At 66.7% G+C, this 20,041-nt stretch overlaps 2 protein-coding genes across 2 annotated transcripts; one reads left to right on the forward strand and one right to left on the reverse strand.

Moving 5' to 3' along the window:
• The first annotated feature begins 3,269 nt into the window (after positions 1-3,269).
• On the forward strand, positions 3,270-7,826 carry LOC116183281 (zinc finger protein 783-like). The gene is given in 9 exon segments (XM_031504143.2): positions 3,270-3,365; positions 3,503-3,754; positions 3,757-3,906; positions 4,705-5,106; positions 5,200-5,326; positions 5,741-5,854; positions 6,643-6,753; positions 6,876-6,998; positions 7,099-7,826. Coding segments are annotated over 9 exon segments (2,103 nt in total).
• A 2,126-nt stretch (positions 7,827-9,952) lies between these two features.
• LOC144245918 (uncharacterized) lies at positions 9,953-14,863 on the reverse strand. The gene is made up of 4 exons (XM_077781445.1): positions 14,663-14,863; positions 13,259-13,892; positions 12,042-12,245; positions 9,953-10,977 (listed from the first exon to the last, which is right to left on the reverse strand). Exons 1-4 carry the CDS (start codon positions 14,861-14,863, stop codon positions 9,953-9,955), a joined length of 2,064 nt encoding a protein of 687 aa, XP_077637571.1.
• Between the last annotated feature and the right edge of the window lie 5,178 nt (positions 14,864-20,041).

Here is a 20,041-nt window from a genome sequence, read left to right on the forward strand (position 1 = left end):
CTTCCTGGAGAAATTTACCTGCTTCCTGGAAAAATTCACCAATATCCCGGAGAAACCCCCCTGCTTCCCAGAGAAATTCACCTGCTTCCTGAAGAAACCCCTCTGCTTCCTGGAGAAAACCCCCCTGCCTTCTGGAGAAATACCCCTGCCTCCTGGAGAAACTCACCTGCTTCCTCAAGAAATCCCCCTACTTCCTGGAAAAATTCACCTGTTTCCCAAAGAAACCCCCGTTTCCTAAAGAACCCCTCCTTCCTCCCGGAGCCCCCCACCCTCCACAGCCCCCTCGGAGTCCCTCTCCCCGTCCTGCACGTGCCACAAGCCTGCCGAGGGTGCAGCTTTGCAGTCAGCTGTGAAAAATCCTGCTCTGCCCAGAGGTGGGGGTTTATAGTCCTGTGTGGGGCAGAGTGGATTCTGGGGATAAGGCAGTTTTCCCAAAATGGAATCGTGCTGCTTTGAAAGTGGGAGATCCCAAGTCAGATCTACAATTTAATAGGAAAATTAGAATAAAATGCAGTAATACAAAAACACTGACAAGAGTTGGGATACACCCTGGCAGCCTGTGGGTCAGGGAGGTGGCACAGCCCCATCCCAGGGGGGCTCAGCCCTCCTGCAGTGCCAGCTGTGCTTCTGCTGGAGCAGGATCTGCACAAGGGGGGAGTTTTCCTTGGAGCTCCAGGGCTGGGGGAGATGGGCCTGGGCTCCTCTGGGAATGCAGGGGGAAGGAAGCTGCTCCTCTGGGAATGCAGTGGGAAGAAAGCTGCTCCTCTGGGAATGCAGGGGGAAGGAAGCTGCTCCTCTGGGAATGCAGGGGGAAGGAAGCTGCTCCTCTGGGAATGCAGTGGGAAGAAAGCTGCTCCTCTGGGAATGCAGGGGGAAGGAAGCTGCTCCTCTGGGAATGCAGTGGGGAAGGAAGCTGCTCCTCTGGGAATGCAGGGGGAAGAAAGCTGCTCCTCTGGGAATGCAGGGGGCAAAGGCTGCTGTGCTGTTCCCAGGTCAGATTGTATCCAGGTAGGAATGTTTGGCTCCTCCCCTGGGCAGAGCATCTCCCCATGGATGATGGAATTTTCTCAGCCGTGCAGGGACACTCAGTGGCCACGGATAGATCTCCTGGAGGGAGGATGAGTCCTGGAAGAGAGAAAGAAAACCACCCCAGCTGATTTTATAGAATACATGTTTTTGGTTACATCTTGTATACCAACCTAAAACATGAATCGAGTTCTGATTCATTTGGTGCTGGCCTAATGGTCATTGATCAGGACCTGGGTAATTCCTGTCATTCTTTCCATGCTCCATCCATCTCCTCCTTGGAGCATGTGCTGGAGAGTATCCAGAGTACCACAGAGAAACAGTGGAAGTTTTCAGAGATGAAAAATGAAGAATTTGGGATGGGATTGTAAGATGATGTTTGAAGCAACCAATTCCAGGCATTATTTCCCCTACTTTAACTGTTCTCCCATTACTATACCTGCAGAACTAACTCTATTTTTGGGTTCTATTCCTATATTGACCCCATATTTTCCTGTGGGGTGAGATGATGCTTTGGTTTCTGAAATTCTAGGGGGAAAAAAACCCTGGGTGTATTCAAAATGTGTGTACAATGTGTTGGTAAGGTTCCTCTGGGAAGCAGAAATGCAGGACGGAGAAGGGGAGAGGAGAGGGGAGGGAGCACATGCAAATTTTGTGTTTTCTCCCCACATGCTGGTAGTTTTCAGCATTTTTGAATATTCCAGTTGCGTGCCAAGAGGGAAACTGTGTTGCCTCCAGTTGGAGAGGTGTCCTCAGTCACAGACTCCAACTGGAACGGTCTCCAGGCTCAGCAGCCCCTGAGGAGCAGCAGAGAACATCCAGCTGGTGCTGTGCTGGAGTTCCAGGAGTTCTGAGCAGGACTGGGAAAATGCACTTGGTCCCAAAGCATCCTGGCCATCCTAGGTACAGGAATAATGTCCCAAAAAGCCAGCCTTTTGGCACTGGCTTCTCATTATTTCCTTCTCATAAGTGAAGTTCTGGGGTTGGCTTTGCTTTTATTCCTCACAGAATCCCGGAATGGTTTGGGTTGGAAGGGATGTTAAGGATCATCCAGTGCCACCCCTGCCATGGCAGGGACACCTCCCACTGTCCCAGGCTACTCCAAGCCTGGCCTTGGGCACTGCCAGGGATCCAGGGGCAGCCACAGCTGCTCTGGGCACCTGTGCCAGGGCCTGCCCACCCTCCCAGGGAACAATTCCTAATTCCCAATCTCCCATCCATCCCTGCCCTCTGGCAGTGGGAGCCATTCCCTGTGTCCTGTCCCTCCCTGCCTTGTCCCCGGTCCCTCTCCAGGCGGGGATGCTCCAGGGTAGGATGTGGTTTGACAGCTCGGCCATCCTGCACTGCTCCCTGGACTGGGATACAGCTCCATTCCCACAGAGGGGATGTTCCTCTCTCTCCTGACCCCTGGATCCCGTGGGATGCTCCAGGCCTCAGCACCCCTCACTCTTGAGGGGTTCAGAGCTGCTGTGTCAGACCCAGCTTCAACTGCCCACTGCCACAAGGGGTGGGATCTTCAGCAGGTGCTGGCCTGGGAGCAAAGCTTCTGATGTGACATTCCCAAGGAAATAGCACCTGCGTGGTAAGAGATGTTTGGAAAATCTGGGGAATCAACCAAGCAAACCACGTGTGTGCTGGCAGCAGGTGAATCCATGGCTGAGATGAAGAAGCCTCAGAGGTTTCTGAAGGAGCTGGAAGGGCTGAGCCTGGAGAAATGAGGCTCAGGGGGGGACCTTGTGGCTCTGCACAGCTCCTGACAGGAGGGGACAGCCGAGGAGGGGTCAGGCTCTGCTCCCAGGGAACAGGGACAGGAAAATTGAAATGGACTTATATTTGGATTGCAAATTGGAGAAAATGTCTTGATGAAAAAAGGCTCAGCCCTGGGGCCATGGGGCAAGCCTGAGGAGCTCGGGGTGTCCCAGTGGGGCACACAGTGCTGGAGGGGACTGAGCGATGACATCCTGCAGGGAAATGGCTGCTCCGGCTCCCGTGATGCTGCTCAGCCCGTTAACCCTTCTTGTCCCACTGCCCTCCCTTCCCCGGGGCCGGGTCATCCCCCTCCCTGTCCAGCCCGGGGGAGCCCCGCCATGCCCGGGTCCTGGAGCAGCGAGGCACTGGAGGAGCTTTTCCCGGGATAATCCCGGGAAGGTGGGACCGGAACGCTTTTCTGTGGCCTGGCACCAGCCCAGCCCGAAGGGTTCCAGGGTCAGGATGAGCACACGGGTGTGGTTCCCAAACCCACAATGTCCCCGCACGAGGGTCTTGCGGCCAGGACGGGGGTCCTGCTGTGGGTGGTCATGTCCCGTCCCCCACGGCTCCTGGCCCTCGGTGCCACCCAGGTCGGTGCTCCCGGGACGCGGGTCCAGTCCAGTGTCCCAGGCTGGTGGCAGCAGCGGTGATGTCCCGCAGCGCCTGGTGCTGGTGGCAGAGCTGAGACCGATTCGCACAGCGGTGCCAATGCCGGTGGCGGTGGCAGTGCTGGAGGTGCCGGTACCCGGTGCCAGCGGACTGTGGCAGCGCCGGTCCCGGCGGCAGAGCCGCCGGTGTGGGTGGCGGTGGCGGTACCGGGGCCGCGCCGGTGGCGGAGCCGCTGCCGGTGCCGGTAGGCGGCAGTGCTCGGCGCTCCGCGCTGCCGCCGCTCCCCGCCCGCTGCCGCCCAGCCCGGAGGAGGCGGATGCGATTCCCCGGCTGCCCGTGGCTGCTCGGCGGGGCGGCGGGGCCCGGCCCGTGCGCAGGCACCGACAGCGGCCCCGCTCCCGGCCCCGGCCCGGCCCCGCTCCGCGCTCGCCGCCGCCGCCCGGCCCCAGCCCCAGCCCCCGCCCCGGCCGCCGGGGCCCGGCCCAGCTCCGCGGGGCCATGGCCGAGTGGGCGCCCGCCCAGGTAAGCGCGGCCCGGGGCACCGGCACCGGGAACCGGCCGCAGGCGGAGCCGCCCCGCCCGCCCCGCTCCCGCCGCTGCCCGGCCCGGCCCGCGGGGCCCCGCCGCCTCCGGGGACCGGACCCGCGGTGGCCCCGGTGCCCCGGGACGTGGCCGAACCCCCCTGCCCCGGGACGGCCGTGCGTCCCGGGATGCGCCGGGCACCGCTGACCCGGGATGTCCACGTGCCCTCGGGATGCCCCGGGATGTCCCCAGGGACGTGACCCGCCGTGGCCCCGGTGCTCCCCGGATGCCCCGCTGACCCGGGATGCCCGTGTGTTCCCAGCATGTCCCCAGGCACCTCTGCCCCGGGATATCCCCGTGCCCCCGGGATGCCCCAGGGTGCCCCGGAATGCTCTGAGCAGGCTTCAGCCCAGGGACGTCCCGGGCACTCCTGGCATGTCCCTCAGTGTCCCCAGGGTGTTCCTGCACGCCCCTGGTCCACACCTGCCCTGGCTGCTCCCTGCCCACCCAGCCCCATCCTCCTCCCGAGTGGGTTCCAGCCTGGGCAGAGCCAGGAATGGCTCCCAAGGGATTGGGGTGACAAGTTGGGAGGGGGTCACCACGGTGACCTGCCTAGTTCTGGCAGGTGTTCCACGGGGACAGGGATGGGCACTGACCCCTCAGGCCGGTGGGCATTGCACACGGGGGTCCCCTGCAGTTCTTGGGGTTGCTGGTGGCCAAAAGCCCCGGAAGCGGGGAACAGAGGCTCCAGGGGGTGACCGTGGGCCTCCTCCCACTCGTGCCCTCCTCGTGGCCCAGGTGCAGGAGTGGAACATGGAGGCCCCTCACCTGATGCCGCTGCAGCCGCCGCTGCTGCCGGAGCGCGCGCACGTGCGGGAGGCGCAGCTCCACTCCGCCGAGGCCTCGCTCTGGACCGTGGTGGCCACGGTGCAGGCCATGGAGAGGAAGATCGACCTCCTGGCCACGCGCCTGCTCAGCCTGGAGGGCCGCTCTGGCACGGCCGAGAAGAAGCTGCTGGACTGCGAGAAGACGGCCATGGAATTTGGGAACCAGCTGGAGAGCAAGTGGGCCGTGCTGGGCACCCTCATCCAGGAGTACGGGCTGCTCCAGCGGCGCCTGGAGAATGTGGAGAACCTGCTGAAGAACAGGAACTTCTGGGTGCTGCGGCTGCCCCCCGGCCCCCGGGGCGAGGTCCCCAAGGTAGTGTCCCAGGGGGGCTGCAGGGCAGTGGGGGGGACCCTCGGTTTCCCTGGGGAGTGGGCGCCGCTGAGCGAGGGGCTCTTGTCCCCACAGGTGCCAGTGACATTTGTTGACATCGCCGTCTACTTCTCAGCGGAGGAGTGGAAGAACCTGGAGGAGTGGCAGAAAGAGCTGTACAACAACCTGGTGAAGGAGAACTACGAGGCTTTGCTGTCCCTGGGTAAATGTCCCTTTCTCCCCTCTCCTGGCAGGATGGAGCGATGGCTGTGTTGTCTCCTCAGTGGGTCCCCAACGTGGGTGGCCTGGTGCCCTGCCCCTGGTCAGTGGTGGCACTCGCTGTGTCCTGGGACCATTGCAGAGGGAACGCTCCATGGCTCATGCTGTGCGTGGGGACAGGGTGACACACTGCCATGCCAGTGCTGCAGGGGGCTGGAGAGGGTCCTTGTCCCCCAGAACCCAGGACCTGAGTGTCCACACTACCTCCAGCATGGAGGCACCGTGGGATTTAGGCACATTCTCTGCCAGGAGAAACGCCAGGTCCTGGTAGCCTGGTGTGTCCCCAGAGTGTCCCCCGAAGCCTGGCTGACAGGGAGGGGCTGACAGGCATGGTGACACCGGTCTGTGTCCCTGGCAGATGGGGCCATCTCCAGAAGTGAGGCCCAGCCCCGCAGCGAGCGCGGGGACGGGCCCTGTGTCCCCGAGCAGCGGGAGCTGGAGCAGAGGGAGCTGCCGCCGGACACCTGCGCGGGTGAGGCACTGCAGGAGGACCCGTCCCCACTGTCCCCACTGTCCCCACTGTCCCCACTGTCCCCACCGTCCCCACCTCACTTCTCCCACCCTCCTCACCCCAGGGATGCCCCTCCTCCCTCCCAAACAGTCCCATCCCCACTGGGCCCACTTCTCCAGCTGTGACTGGGAGCTGCCATGAGCGACCCCAGAAAATCCGTGACTGTTGTGCTGGAGATCTTGGATATCTGTCACTGGGAGATCCACGTGTCCCCTGCTGCCACCATATTGTGTCAGGGCCCATGGGCTGTGTCACAGTCACCCAGCCCCATCAGCCGTGCTGTTGTCACCTGTCCCCAATGGGGTCTGTCACAGTCATCTGTTCACAGGGATTGTGCCTGTCTCCAAAGGTTGTCTCAGGGTTACCCATCCCCGTGGGCCATCTCAGTGTCACCCATTCCCAAGGGCTGTCCTACAGTCACCCATCCCTGTGGGCCATCTCAGTGTCACCCATTTCCAAGGGCTGTCCTACAGTCACCCATCCCCGTGGGCCATCTCAGTGTCACCCGTTCCCAAGGGCTGTCCTACAGTCATCCATCCCTGTGGGCCATCTCTGTCACCCATTCCCAAGGGCTGTCCCACAGCCACCTGTCCCTCCAGCTCCCTGGGGCTGTTGGATGTCCATAACTGCTGTGGGATGGGGATGTTCCCTGAGGCCGGAGTCCAGGGGTCACACACCCCGGGTGTGGTGGCCGTGGGTCACACGTGTGGCTCCATCCGGGCCCCGGCCAAGTCTCTCCTTGTGAACAGAGTCGCTGATCTCCACCTCCGACATCCTGTCCCGGATCAAGCAGGAGGTGGCCTTCGTGGGGGAGCAGCAGTTCCCGGAGGAGCGGGGGATGCCTCCAGACCCCTGTGCAGGTGAGCCCGGCGCTGAGCCTGCCCCCGCCGGAGCCGTTCCCTCCCCTGCCTCCCGGAGCAGGGTGTGGCCCCGCGTGCCTGAGTCCCTGTCCCCGTGTCCCCGTCCCTGTCCCTCCCTGCAGGCGCGGACGCCCTGATCACCGCGCACGACTTCTTGTCGTGGATCAAGCAGGAGGAAGAGCCCTGCGTCCGGGAGCCCTGGGAGCTGCCCGAGAGGGAGATGCTGCCCCCGGGCCCTGCTCCTGGTGAGGATCCCCACCGCGGGGCTGGGGCGGGGGGGAGCCGTGCCTTGGGGACATCCCCAGTGTCCCCGGTAGGACTGACCGGTCTCTCTGTCCCCCGCAGCCAGCGAGGGGCTGCTGGTGAAGACGGAGGAGCGGTGCCCCCACGCCGAGCCCCCCGAGGAGGTGGGTTTGCCGGGCAGCTCCGGGGAGCTGCTCTTCCCCGGCACGGGCTTCGGGACCCCCGAGGGACAGGCGGCGGTGCCGGCGGCGGTGGCCCTGCCGGCGCAGCACAGACTGGGCAAAGCTCCGGGCCCCGAGGCGGGCCCGGGGGCCGATGCCGGGGGCGGCCCCGCGGCGCCGCCGGGCCCCGCCGAGGAGCGGCCGCACGGCTGCGCCGAGTGCGGGAAGAGCTTCAGCGGCAAGAAGAGCCTGCGGATCCACCAGCGCAGCCACGCGGCCGAGCGGCCCTACCCGTGCGCCGAGTGCGGCAAGAGCTTCAATTGCCACTCGGGGCTGGTGCGGCACCAGATGATCCACCGCGGCGAGCGGCCCTACAAGTGCTCCGAGTGCGGCAAGTGCTACAGCCGCAAGGAACACCTGCAGAACCACCAGCGGCTGCACACCGGGGAGCGCCCCTTCGCCTGCGCCCAGTGCGGCAAGAGCTTCATCCGCAAGCAGAACCTGCTCAAGCACCAGCGCATCCACACCGGGGAGCGCCCGTACCAGTGCCCCGCCTGCGGCCGCAGCTTCCGCTACAAGGAATCGCTCAAGGATCACCAGCGGGTCCACGGCGCCGAGGCGGGGCCGCCGCCGCTGCCCCCGCCCGGGATCCTGCCCCCCGGCGACTAGGGGCCACCCCCCGGCACCGGGACATCCCCCGGCCACGCAGCTTCCCACCGAACCGAGGTGCCCGGCCGCGGCGGGGGGCAGGCGGGGAGCCCCGGGCGGGGGGACGAGCCCCCGGGACCCCCGCCACGGACGGACACTTCACCCCCCCAGCGCTCCCCCCACGGACAATGTCGCCGCCCGGGGTGGGGGGCAGCCCCCCGCCGCGTCCCCCCGCGCCACCCCCGCCTGCCGCTCTGTCCCCTCGCCCCCGCTGCTTATTTTTACTGCCCCCCCTCCCCGCGCCGTCCCGCTGTACAGTGCTTGGGGTGTAGTTTTGTATGGACGAAGCGATACGGAATAAAGTCGTGCTGGGCCGCAGAGCCTTCGGCACCCCCGCCGCGGGTCCCCCGTGCTCTGTGGCCGCGCTCCCGCCCCGTCCCCGGGGTCCCGGGGAAGGCGGCGGCAGCAGGATGGGACGGGGGGAGTGACCTGGTGGGACACAGGGCAGTGGGAATGGCAGCGCTGTGCGTCCAGGGATGTGGTGGCTCAGGAGGTCCCTGTGTCACCGGCTGCAGTGGCCTCGTGCAGGTGCAGCTGTCTAGAGACCCCCACTCGTGTCACCGACCCACCCCTGGGTCCTTCCTGTCCCCTGTCCTTGACCCATCCCAGCTCCCTCCTACCCCCGATTTGGGGATAGGAGTTGTTTCATTATTTCACACAATTCTTTCCCCACAGCCGTGTGACTCCAGGGCCCTTCCTCAGGCACCCCAGGGTCCACAAGCTGGGTGTCACCATCCTCCTGGGAGGCCACGACCAGAGCTGGGTGCCCCTGCAAATGCCACAGCTCCTGCTGCTGTCCCACTGTCCCCTCCCTGGGGGCTGCACCTTCCTGTCCCACCCCACCAGGACGTGGCAGTCAAGGGGCCCTGGCTGCTGGGGGGCTGGAAGAGGGGACAGCACAGGGGACACAGCACAGAGGGTTCAGCAGTGCTGTCACCCTGGAGATGGAGGGAGGAGACGGGGTGCAGGGCTGGCGTGCCCTGGGGACGCTGCACATGCCGTGGGGACCTCAGACATTCCCTGGGGACCCTGCACACTGCTGGGGACCTTGGGCGTTCCCTGGGACCCTACACACTGTCCAGGGGTCTTGCATGATGCCAGGAACCCCACACATCCCTGGGGACCCCAAGCATTACTGGGGACACTGCACCTTGCATGGAGACCCCAAACGCTGCTGGGGACCTTGGACAATTTCTGGGAATCCTGCACACACTCTGGGAACGCTGCACAGTGCTTGGGGACCCCGCACACTCCCTGGGGACTCTGCACACTGCTCAAGGGGTCTTGCATGATGGCAGGGACCCCCCACACTCCCTGGGGACACTGGACACTGCAGGGAACCTTGGATAATCCCTCGGGACACTCCAGTAACCTGTCAGGCTGCCTGGGCCCGGCCCATTCCTGGGCACGCTCTGAACTTGCTGGGGACACTGCTCACTGCCTGGAGACACCAAACACTCCTGGGCAGGGCACCCTCCACATTCCCCCCAAGCTGTGCATGCCCTCACCCCTCTCCAGGTCCGCAGAGCTGCTGCTGCCCAGCCCTGATCCCAGGGCACTGGGCTGCCCCAAAGGAACGGGGTCGAAGCTCGTCTGTCCCATGGCCTTGTCCCCATCCAGGGCTGCAGCGCCACGGGACAAACGACTCCCCCTGGCCCAGCTCCCGCCCCCACACAGAGATCACACGCAAAACCATCATTTCTGAGTTTTTTTGGAGGCTTTTTTTTTTTTTTTTAATAGAAGTTTTATGGTTATATGCAAATTAGGTCATTAAATGATTTGCATAAAATCTTCGCACGTCAGCGACTAAGTGTTCCTAACTCCCACCCCCCGACAGGTAGTAAATCCTACTGGACTAGCGCCGTCAGGCTGCGCTGTCACGCGTGTCCCCGCGGGCACGGCGGCGTCGCCTCGGGGCGCTCCCGCGCCGGCCCGGAGCGCTCCGAGCCCGCTGGGCAGCGCCGGCCGCCCGCCTCCTCCGTCCCTTGCCGCGGGGAACGCCCGGGTGCCGCCCGCGTCACCGCTCACCGTCCCGCCGGGGCGGCCGCGGGCTCTCCGTGTCCGTGGCGGAGCGGCTCCCGCCGTCCCTAGCTGTTGGCGAGGAAGAGGCGTCTGTGTCGGGAAGCGGAGCCGCGCGGCCGCCCGCGGCGCCGGCCCCGGCCGCGGTTACCGAAGGGGCTCCGGCTGGGCACGGCGGTGTCTGCCCAGCCGGCGCTCCCGGCTGGCGGCTCGGGGAAGCTGGGCTCGGCTTTGGGCTGCTCGAGGAGCGGGCTGGGGTCGCGGCGGGGCTCGGGGGCTGGCGGGGCCGGGCTCTGGCGGGCGCCGGCGCGCTCCTGGCGCAGGTAGCGCAGCTCGTCGCGGATGTCCGTGAGGACGCCGAGCAGGCGGAACTGCAGCTCCCGGTCGCGCGCCCGCTCCTCGCGCTGGGTGGCCCGTTCCTCCTGCCACATGGCCAGCTCCTGGTGGTACAGCTGGTCCCACTGCTCCTCCAGGTCGAGCAGGTGGTGGATGCTAGTCCTCCAGCTCTCGCGGCGGTCCTCGCGCAGCCGGGAGCAGCCCAGCCCGCGGCCGGCGGCGGCCGGGGCGTCTCCGGGTGGGGAGGCGGAGGAGGGCAGCGACTCCTCGGTCAGGGCGCCGTGCAGGGGCGAGCGGGCCGGGGGCTCCTCCTCCGCCGGAGCTTTCTCCCAGCTGGGCCCCATCAGTACCCTGGGCAAGGCGCCCACCTCCGGGCCCGGGCCGCCCGCCTGCTCCTCGGGATGCGCCGAGTCGAGCCCGCGGCCCAGGGCGGGCAGGTCGGACACCCCCTCGTGCCCCCAGTCCGAGTGAGCGTCCGCGGGGTTGAGGGAGTCCTCGGGCAGGGAGGTCACGGAGCCCTGGGAGCTGCACCGGCGGATCAGCATGGCCTGGCGGGACAGTTTCATGTCCTCCTCCGCCGACATGGGGGCCTCGGGCCCCGGCTGCATCCCCGCGGCCCCACCGTGGCCTCTCTCCACCTCCCGGCCTTCCCGTTCCTCCTCCTCCGACATGGAGGCGTAGGAGACCAGGGACTCGTTTCGCAGGGATGGGGAGATGGCCGACGCGTCTGGAGTGCGCAGCTCCGGTCCCGACTCGGCTGGGAGAGAAGAGAAACCTCCAGTGAACCACAGCACTGCCCTGGCCCCAGGCCCTCCCCGGCACGTGGATCCCAGTGGATCTCCATCCTGACCCAGAGGATCTCCATGCTGACCCACAGGATTTCCACCCTGACCCAGTGATCTCCATCCTGACCCAGAGGATCTTCATGCTGACCCAGAGGATCTTCATCCTGACCCAGAGGATCTCCACCCTGACCCAGAGGATCTCCATGCTGACCCAGTGGATCTCCATCCTGATCCAGTGGATCTCCATGCTGACCCAGTGGATCTCCATCCTGATCCAGTGGATCTCCATGCTGACCCAGTGGATCTCCATCCTGATCCAGTGGATCTCCACCCTGACCCAGAGGATCTCCACCCTGACCCAGAGGATCTCCATGCTGACCCAGAGGATCTCCATCCTGATCCAGTGGATCTCCATCCTGATCCAGTGGATCTCCATGCTGACCCAGAGGATCTCCACCCTGACCCAGAAGATCTCCATCCTGACCCAGAGGATCTCCACCCTGACCCAGTGGATTTCCATCCTGATCCAGTGGATCTCCATGCTGACCCAGAGGATCTCCATGCTGATCCAGTGGATCTCCACCCTGACCCAGAGGATCTCCACCCTGACCCAGAGGATCTCCATCCTGATCCAGTGGATCTCCATCCTGACCCAGAGGATCTCCACCCTGATCCAGAGGATCTCCATGCTGACCCAGAGGATCTCCATGCTGACCCAGAGGATCTCCATCCTGACCCAGTGGATCTCCATGCTGACCCAGAGTATCTCCATGCTGACCCAGAGGATCTCCCTGCTGACTCCACTCCCAGCAGATCCCCATCCAGAACCCCACAGCCGCTGGATCTTCACCCAAACCCTGCTGCCAGCGGATCTCCATCCAGATCCCACACTTCCCAGCAGATACCCATCCTGACCCAGTGTTTCTCCATTCAGATCATCAGAGCTCCATCCAGACCCTGTCTCCAGCCAGTCTCCACGCAGACCCTTCACCTCCCAGCCCATCTCCACCCCGCCCTGCTCCCAGTCCCGCCGTACCGGAGCCGCCCTGCCCCTCTCCTCGGCCGTACTCGCAGCCGCCGGCGGGGTCGGGGCTCTGTCCCGGCAGGCGCGGCGCGGCCGAGCCCTCCACGTCGGGCAGGGCCGAGGGCTGCCCGTTGGTGTCGATGTAGATGCTGGGGTGGCTCACGCCGGGCTGCAGGTGCATGAAGGGCTGCTTGGACGCGCCGGGGAAGAACAGATCTGCGGGACACAGAGGATGCGGCCTCAGCCGGAGGGGACACGGTGGCCCCGAGGTACAGATGCTCCCGCGAGGCCACGGCTCGGCCTCGCCCGCCCCAGCGCCAGGCTGAGCCCCCAGGGGCCTGACAGCCCCTAGTGCCAGAGAGTCATGGGGATGGGGAATAACCTGAGCTGGGAGGGACCCACAGGGATCGCTGATCCAGCTCCTGGCCCTGCACAGACACCCCAAAATCCCACCCTGTGCGTCCCTGGGAGCATTGTCCAAACTCTCCTGGAGCTCTGGCGGGGCTGGAGCTGTGACTGTTCCCTGGGGAGCCTGGGCAGTGCCCAGCACCCTCTGGGGAAGAACCTTTCCCTGATTTCCAGCCTGACTGTCCCCTGGAACAGCTTCATGCCATTAGTCAGGATTTCTTCCTTCAGCCTAGAGCCCTGTGCTTGGCACATGACAGCCGAGTCTGGGCCACATGGACTGAGCCTGTGATGCTGCCAGTGAAACCAGAGAGGCTGCTGAAAGCATCAAATTAAAGAAAAGAAGAAAGGAGAACAAAAAAGACCCACTCCTGCAAAGCTTGAGGTGTTCCTATGAATCCTGTTGATCTGGCACAGTTTTCCCAGAGAAGCTGTCGCTGCCTCTGGATCTCTGGAAGTGTCCAATGCCAGGCTGGATGGAGCTTGGAGCACCTTGGGATAGTGGAAGGTGTCCCTGCCCATGGCACAGGGTGGAACAGGACAAACTTTAATGTCCCTTCCAACTCAAACCACTCAGAGATTTCTACAGCTCACCGATCCCAGGTTATTTCCACGGAGGATTTCTAATCCCAGCACAAGCAGTTCCCTACCCTGGTGGCTGGCCCAACAGGACCGTGACTCTGGTGGATGCTGCAACCCCAGCACAAACCCCAGAGTCTCTTTGCACAATCCACAACAGCCAGCTGAGAACGTGGCCGGACGTCCCTCAGGGAGCGCAGCCAGCGCTCCGACCGTCCTCTGCCCGCAGAGCCGCCCCCACTGACCTGGGTCCAGGATGATCTCGGGCTCCGAGTCGTGGCTGGCCTGCAGGAAGGTGGAAGCCACCATCTTCTCCAGGGGCGTGAGGCGCGGCTTGTGGAGCGGCCCCCCGGCGCGGTTCATGGGCAGGTGCTTCTTGGAGGTGATCTTCTTCTTGACGTCCAGCCGCAGGTCGCGCCACTTGTGCTTGAGGTCGTCGATGGAGCGCTCGGTGTAGCCCAGGAAGTTGACGCGGCTTTGGATTTGGGTCCAGAGCTGCTTCCGCCGCACGGGGTGAGCCCGCAGGGCCTCGGACCCGTACAGGGCGCTGAAATGCCGGACCACATTCCAGACCAGCGTCTCGGTCTCGTCATTGGAGAAGTTGGCCTTCCTCTTCCGGCCAGACGCTGGCATCGCCTGCGAGGCTGCGGCAGAGGTGGAAGGGGCACAATTGAACCTCGGTCCCCACTCCTCTCTGTCAGCTCCTGGGGGGAACATGGGGCTGCGGGAGCCCGAGGGAGCCGCGGAGGAGGGAGCCGAAGCAAGAGCCCCGGAGGCATCCATGGCAGGGGAGGCTTGGGCCGGGGAGGATCTAAAGAGCCGCTTCGGCACAGCACGCGGCACGGGCGCACCGCATCGCCTCGCCCGGCTCGAGGGCACCTGGGAGGGGAGAAAAGGAAAGGGCAGCGGTGGCTGGTGGCAGCGCGGGGGGACGGCGAGGGCCCCCCGGCTCTGTCCAGCCAGAGGCAGCCGGGAGCCCCCCGGCAGCTGCCACGGGGGCCGCGGGCGGGGACGTGGCCGTGCCGCGGGTCAGCACCGCGGTGAGGGGCCGTGGCGAGCGCCTCGGGCACGGCACCAGCCTCACAGGGTGCCTCAGAGCACCTCAGGGCCGGGCTGAGGGTGATGGGGACACCTCAAGGCCACGGCAAGGGGCTCCTGGAAATGCTGGCCAGGGTGGGGAAAGTCTTGGGCATGATGAGCACTTCAGGTTCCCAGCCGAGGCCTCGGGGCCACAGCACTGACCAAGACCTGAAGGACAGGTCCAGGGGCCTTGGCCACAGGGAGCACCTCAAGGCCAGGGTGAAGACCTTGGACAAGAAGCAGTCTTGGCAAGGGTCTTGGCCATGGTGAGAACATCAAGAGCCCAGTGAACACCTCAAGCGCCCGCTGAGAACCTTGGAGTCATGGTGGAACCCACGGCCACAGTAAGAGCCCCAAGGCAAAGGCATCATGGAAGGCCTTGGCTATGGTGAGCAGCTCAAGCTCGCAGTGAGCACCCTGGCACTCGGCAATGACCAAGGCCACGGCAAGTGCTGCAAGGCCGTGGTGAAGACCTCGGCCATGACGAGCACCTGAAGAGCCCAGGGAGGAGCTCGGCGCCACAGAAAAGACCTTGACTATGGTGAACACCCCAAGCTCCCAGCAAAGACCTTGTGGACGCTGCAAACACCTCGGCCACAGCGCACACCTGGAGCTCCCAGTGAGCGCCCTGGGGCCACGGCAAAGAGCCCGGCCGTGGCAAACACCGCGGCCAGGTGAGCAGCCCGAACTCCTCGTGAGGAACTCGGGACCACATCAGAAACCCTGGCCCGCAGCAAGTGCTCCAGGGCCATGAAGAAGCCCTCGGCCATGGTGCACACCTGGGCAGGTGTGCGTACCTCGAGCTCCCGCGAGGAGCACGGCGGCACAGCAAAGACCTCTGCGCCCACCCGAGCCCACCCACCGACCCCCGGCGAGCCCCGGTGCAGAGCCCGCAGCCCCGCGGGGCCCCCGCCGTGCCCCGGGCCCCCTCCCCATCCCCGGGACCCCGGCGGCGCCCGCGGCCTCGGGGCGCCCGCCGCGGGCCCGGGGGCTGCGCGCTGCCCTGCCCCGGCTTTGTCCGCGCTGCTCCCACCGGGGACAAAGCGGCCGGGCCGGGGCCTGCCCCGCGGACCCCCCCCATTCGGGATCCCGCCGCGGGCGGCTGCGCGGGGCAGGCACCGGCCGCCGCCCCGCCGCCGCGCCCGGCCCGCCGGCAGCCCCGGCCCCGGGGCAGCGCTTACCTGCGCCGGGGCGGGCGTGCGGGGCGCGGGGGGCGCGGAGCGGGGCCCCGGCGGCGGCGGGAGGGGGGGTCAGGTCCGGCGGCGGGTAATGGCTCCCGCCTCGGCGGAACTCGCCTTCATTTCCTCCGGGCCCTGCGCGGGCCCCGCGCCGCCGCGGCCGCGCGCGCCCCCTGGCGGCACCGCCGCCAACCGCGGGGCGGCGCCGCGCGCCGGGACGGCCCCGGGAGGGACGGACGGAGGGAGGGGAGGGACAGCAGAACGGGACACCGGGAGGGGACAGCACAACGGGACACCGGGAGGGGACAGCACAACGGGACACCGGGAGGGGACAGCACACCGGGAGGAGACAGCAGAACGGGACACCGGGAGGGGACAGCACAACGGGACAACGGGAGGGGACAGCACACCGGGAGGGGACAGCACAACGGGAGGGGACAGCACAGCGGGACACCGGGAGGGGACAGCGGGACCGCACACCGGGACCGCACACCGGGACACCGGGAGGGGACAGCAGAACGGGAGGGGACAGCAGAACGGGAGGGGACAGCAGAACGGGACAGCACAGCGGGACACCGGGAGGGGACAGCACAACGGGAGGGGACAGCACAACGGGACAGCACACCGGGACAGCACAACGGGACAGCGGGAGGAGACAGCACACCGGGAGGGGACAGCACAACGGGACACCGGGAGGGGACAGCAGAACGGGAGGGGACAGCACACCGGGACAGCACAACGGGACAACGGGAGGGGACAGCACACCGGGAGGGGACAGCACAACGGGACAGCACAGCGGGACACCGGGAGGGGACAGCAGAACGGGAGGGGACAGCAGAACGGGAGGGGACATCACACCGGGACAGCACAGCGGGACACCGGGAGGGGACAGCAGAACGGGAGGGGACAGCAGAACGGGACACCGGGAGGGGACAGCAGAACGGGAGGGGACATCACAGCGGGACAGCACAGCGGGACCGCACACCGGGACAGCGGGAGGGGAGGGACGGCGGGAGGGACAGCACACCGGGAGAGAACACCCGGACAGCACAGCGGGACAGCACAGCGGGACACCGGGAGAGGAGGGAAAGCACACCGGGAGGGGACAGCGGGACCGCACACCGGGACAGCACAGCGGGACACCGGGAGGGGACACCCGGAGGGGACAGCACAACGGGAGGGGACAGCACAACGGGACACCGGGAGGGGACAGCACAACGGGAGGGGACAGCAGAACGGGACACCGGGAGGGGACAGCACAACGGGAGGGGACAGCACAACGGGAGGGGACAGCACAACGGGACAGAACAGCGGGACACCGGGAGGGGACAGCAGAACGGGAGGGGACAGCACAACGGGAGGGGACAGCACAACGGGACAGCACAGCGGGACACCGGGAGGGGACAGCACAACGGGAGGGGACAGCACAACGGGACACCGGGAGGGGACAGCACAACGGGAGGGGACAGCACACCGGGAGAGGACAGCGGGACACCGGGAGGGGACAGCATAACGGGAGGGGACAGCATAACGGGACACCGGGAGAGGAGGGAAAGCACACCGGGAGGGGACAGCACACCGGGATAACACAGCGGGACAGCACAGCGGGACAGCGGGAGGGACAGCCCCGAGGGAGGGACAGCACACCGGGACATCCCCCCGGGAGGAGACATCCCACCGGGACCGGACAGCCCTGCGGGAGGGAGGGAACAGCCCTGCGGGAGGGACAGCCCACCGGGAGGGACATCCCCGCGGGAGGAGACATCCCGCCGGACCGGACAGCCCACCGGGATGGGACATCCCACCGGCACCGGATATCCCACCGGCACGGGACAGCCCCGTGGGAGGGGACATCCCGCCGGACCGGCACCGGATATCCCACCGGCACGGGACAGCCCCGTGGGAGGGGACATCCCTGCATTCCACTCGAGGGGACGGCGCGTACCCGCTGCGGATGTATCCCCGCGGGGGTCCCCTCGGGGTGGTCCATCGCTGTACCCCGCGGGTGCCCCTGTGGGGCTGTGTCCCCGTGGGGATCTCGCCATGCACCCTCGGGGAGGTGCATCCCATGGGAGTCCCATCCCTGTGCACCCCCATGCCGGGGTGTCCCCGTGGGGAGCCCCCCGTGCAGGAGCCCCTGCGTCCCCCCACTTTGCCAGCCGTGGCTGTGCATCCCTGTGGGGTTGCTGCCCCCCATACCTGCATTCCCTATAACAGCACCCCGCTCTCCCGGGTGCTTCATGCCCACCCGTGACCCTGTATCTGTGTGGGGATCCCCCTGTGGCCTCCACCCCAGTACCCGCTGGGCCTGTGGGGACACCTCTGTCCCTGCCTGGTGGCCTGGTGGCCTCCAGCTGTCCCTGACCTGCTGCAGACAAGCAGAGACATCCCTGCACCCCGTCCCACCTCAGGGACCCTGGTGTGGGGCACAGAGTGCACAGTGCACCCGGGGGGCTGCGCAGGGGACCCCAGGGTGGCGGTGGGTGCCACCAAGGCTGGCACAGCCAGGACAGGGTGATCAGCCATGGCCCTGGTACCCGGGTGGGGATGGCACAGCTCAGGGTGGCTGTGGGGGGCACGGTGTTCCCAGGAGGAGAAGGGGGGTTTGGGGTGGCCCCGCTGCTCCCGGAAGCCCTGCGGAGCTCTGCCCCATTCACAGAGGATGTGACAGCAGAATAAAACCACCCGTGCTTCGCTTTGCTGAATTCCAGCTTTTTAATGCCTGTAACAATCCTCTGGGCACCACGTGGTGACAGCAGCCGGAGGCACCCGATTCCCCCATGGGAAGGAGCTGCTGTCCCCGCACGGGGACACCCCGGCACCACCCACATCCCCCCACAGCAGCCACAACTGCCCCACTCAGGGCAAATCCCTGCTGGCAGCAGCTCCACACCGTTTCCTGCTGGCTGCAGCAGCCACTCCCTGGGAGAAGGTTCTGGCAGCAGCAGGTTTGTGTCCCCAGCACTGCCACTGCCCCATGGGTGACACCCAGAGCGTGGCAGCTCCGCATGGGGCCATCCAGAGCCACGGCAAACCCCACGGCACAACTGCAGGGAACAGCTGGTGACGGCCCCAAGGAGCACCGGCCTCTCTCCCGGGTCACTGCTGGGGAGGGCTGTCCCCGGGGAAGGCTCGCCCTGCGCCGGCTGACACCATGTGCACCGCGTCCTCCAGCTCGTAGAACGCCTGGAAGAGGTCCGGCGAGGTGGCCTGGCACTCCAGGTACCTCCGCAGCGTGGCCAGGCTCCTCCACACCTCCCGCTCCGAGGGGCAGGGCGGCACGGCCGCCAGCTCGCCCGCGTCCTTGCCCTCCACCATGCCCTCGTCCCCGTCCGCCTCCGCCGGGTCCCCGTCGCGCTCCAGCCGCTCCCGGCTGGGCAGGCCGGGCGCCGAGCTCAGGGCCACGGCCTCGGCGCCCGCGTCAGGGGTGAAGCCGGCGGCGCGGAAGCAGCCGGCGATGAGCCCCGGTTGAACATCGCCCCAGGCTTGCGCCAGCATGTGCAGCACATCCAGCAGGCTGGGCTGCCCCGCGCCGCGCTCCGCCGGCAGCCACCGCAGCAGCCGGCGCCGGTAGTGGCCCTTGAGGTCGCCGGCGATGCCGCGGTCCAGCGGCTGGGCCAGGGCGGCGGCCGGCGGGACGAAGACCATCCTGACGTTGGACAGCTGGAGGTAGGGGTGCGCCTCGTGCTTGGCCAGCAGGAGCAGGACGCTCTTGCCCCGCCGCCGCATCCCCTCGTTGAACTCCTGCAGCCACTCGGCGAAGAGCGGGGCGGTCAGGCCGGCCAGGCTGCCGGCGCGGTAGCTCCACGGCATCTGCTCCAGGTTGACGCCCCGCAGGCAGCGCGGCCGGGGGCTGTCCCCCACCGCCCGCAGCGGCAGCTTCTCCGAGCCGCTGGCGTTGGCGCAGAGCAGCAGCGTCAGCCGCTCGCCGGGGTTCTCGCCCTTACCGGGGGCGCCGGCCGGCAGCGGCACCGCGGTCTCCCCGCAGGCGAAGATCTCGGCAGGCGTGTAGCTGCGGAGGAGCCCGGGCAGCACGGCGCCGGCCCAGTGCTCCGCCGTGGGCTGCTCCGCGTCCCCTTTCTCCGCCGGCGGCTTCTTGCCGGCGAGGCCGTGGCGAGCGCCCAGGCGAGCCAGCCAGCCGCCGCTGGGCTCGGGCTCGGGCCGGGCCAGCTGCCTGGCCCTGAGCTGCAGCAGCGGGCGGCCCACGGGCAGGTCGGCGGCACGGGCACCCTCCACCCAGCGCAGCAGCGCGGCCTCCAGCGCCGCGTCCTTCCCCTCCCGCTTGCGCTTGCGCTCGGGGTCGCCGTTGCGGTGCCACTCGCTCAGGATGCGCTCCTTGTTCTTGATGATGCGGCAGATCTGGGGCTGCGACACCCCGAAGCGCTTGGCCAGCTCGCTCTGCGACACCTTGGGGCCTTCCAGCATCTCCAGCACTCGCACCTTCTCGGTCAGCGACAGCTCCTTCCGCTCCTTCCGAGGCGCCGCCGTCGCTCCCTCCGCCGCGCCCGGGGAGCGCCCGGTGCAGGGGCCCGGCCGGTGCGGGCTGCCCGCGGCCCCCAGCCCCGCCGGCTCGGCGAGGCCTCTCCCGCAGCGGCCGCAGGCGTAGCCGAGCTCCGTGCCGCGCCCCAGCCGGTGCCGCACCAGGTCCGGCTTCTGCCCGATGCCTCGGCCGCACTCGGCACAATCCAGCGGCGGCTCCCCGGGCCGGCAGCGGCGGCTCTCGAAGGCGGGGGGCGCGGCGATGAACCCCCCGTTACCGGCACCGGGATT

Source organism: Lonchura striata, chromosome 1 (assembly GCF_046129695.1).
Source record: "Lonchura striata isolate bLonStr1 chromosome 1, bLonStr1.mat, whole genome shotgun sequence".
NCBI classification, from domain to species: Eukaryota; Metazoa; Chordata; class Aves; order Passeriformes; family Estrildidae; genus Lonchura; species Lonchura striata.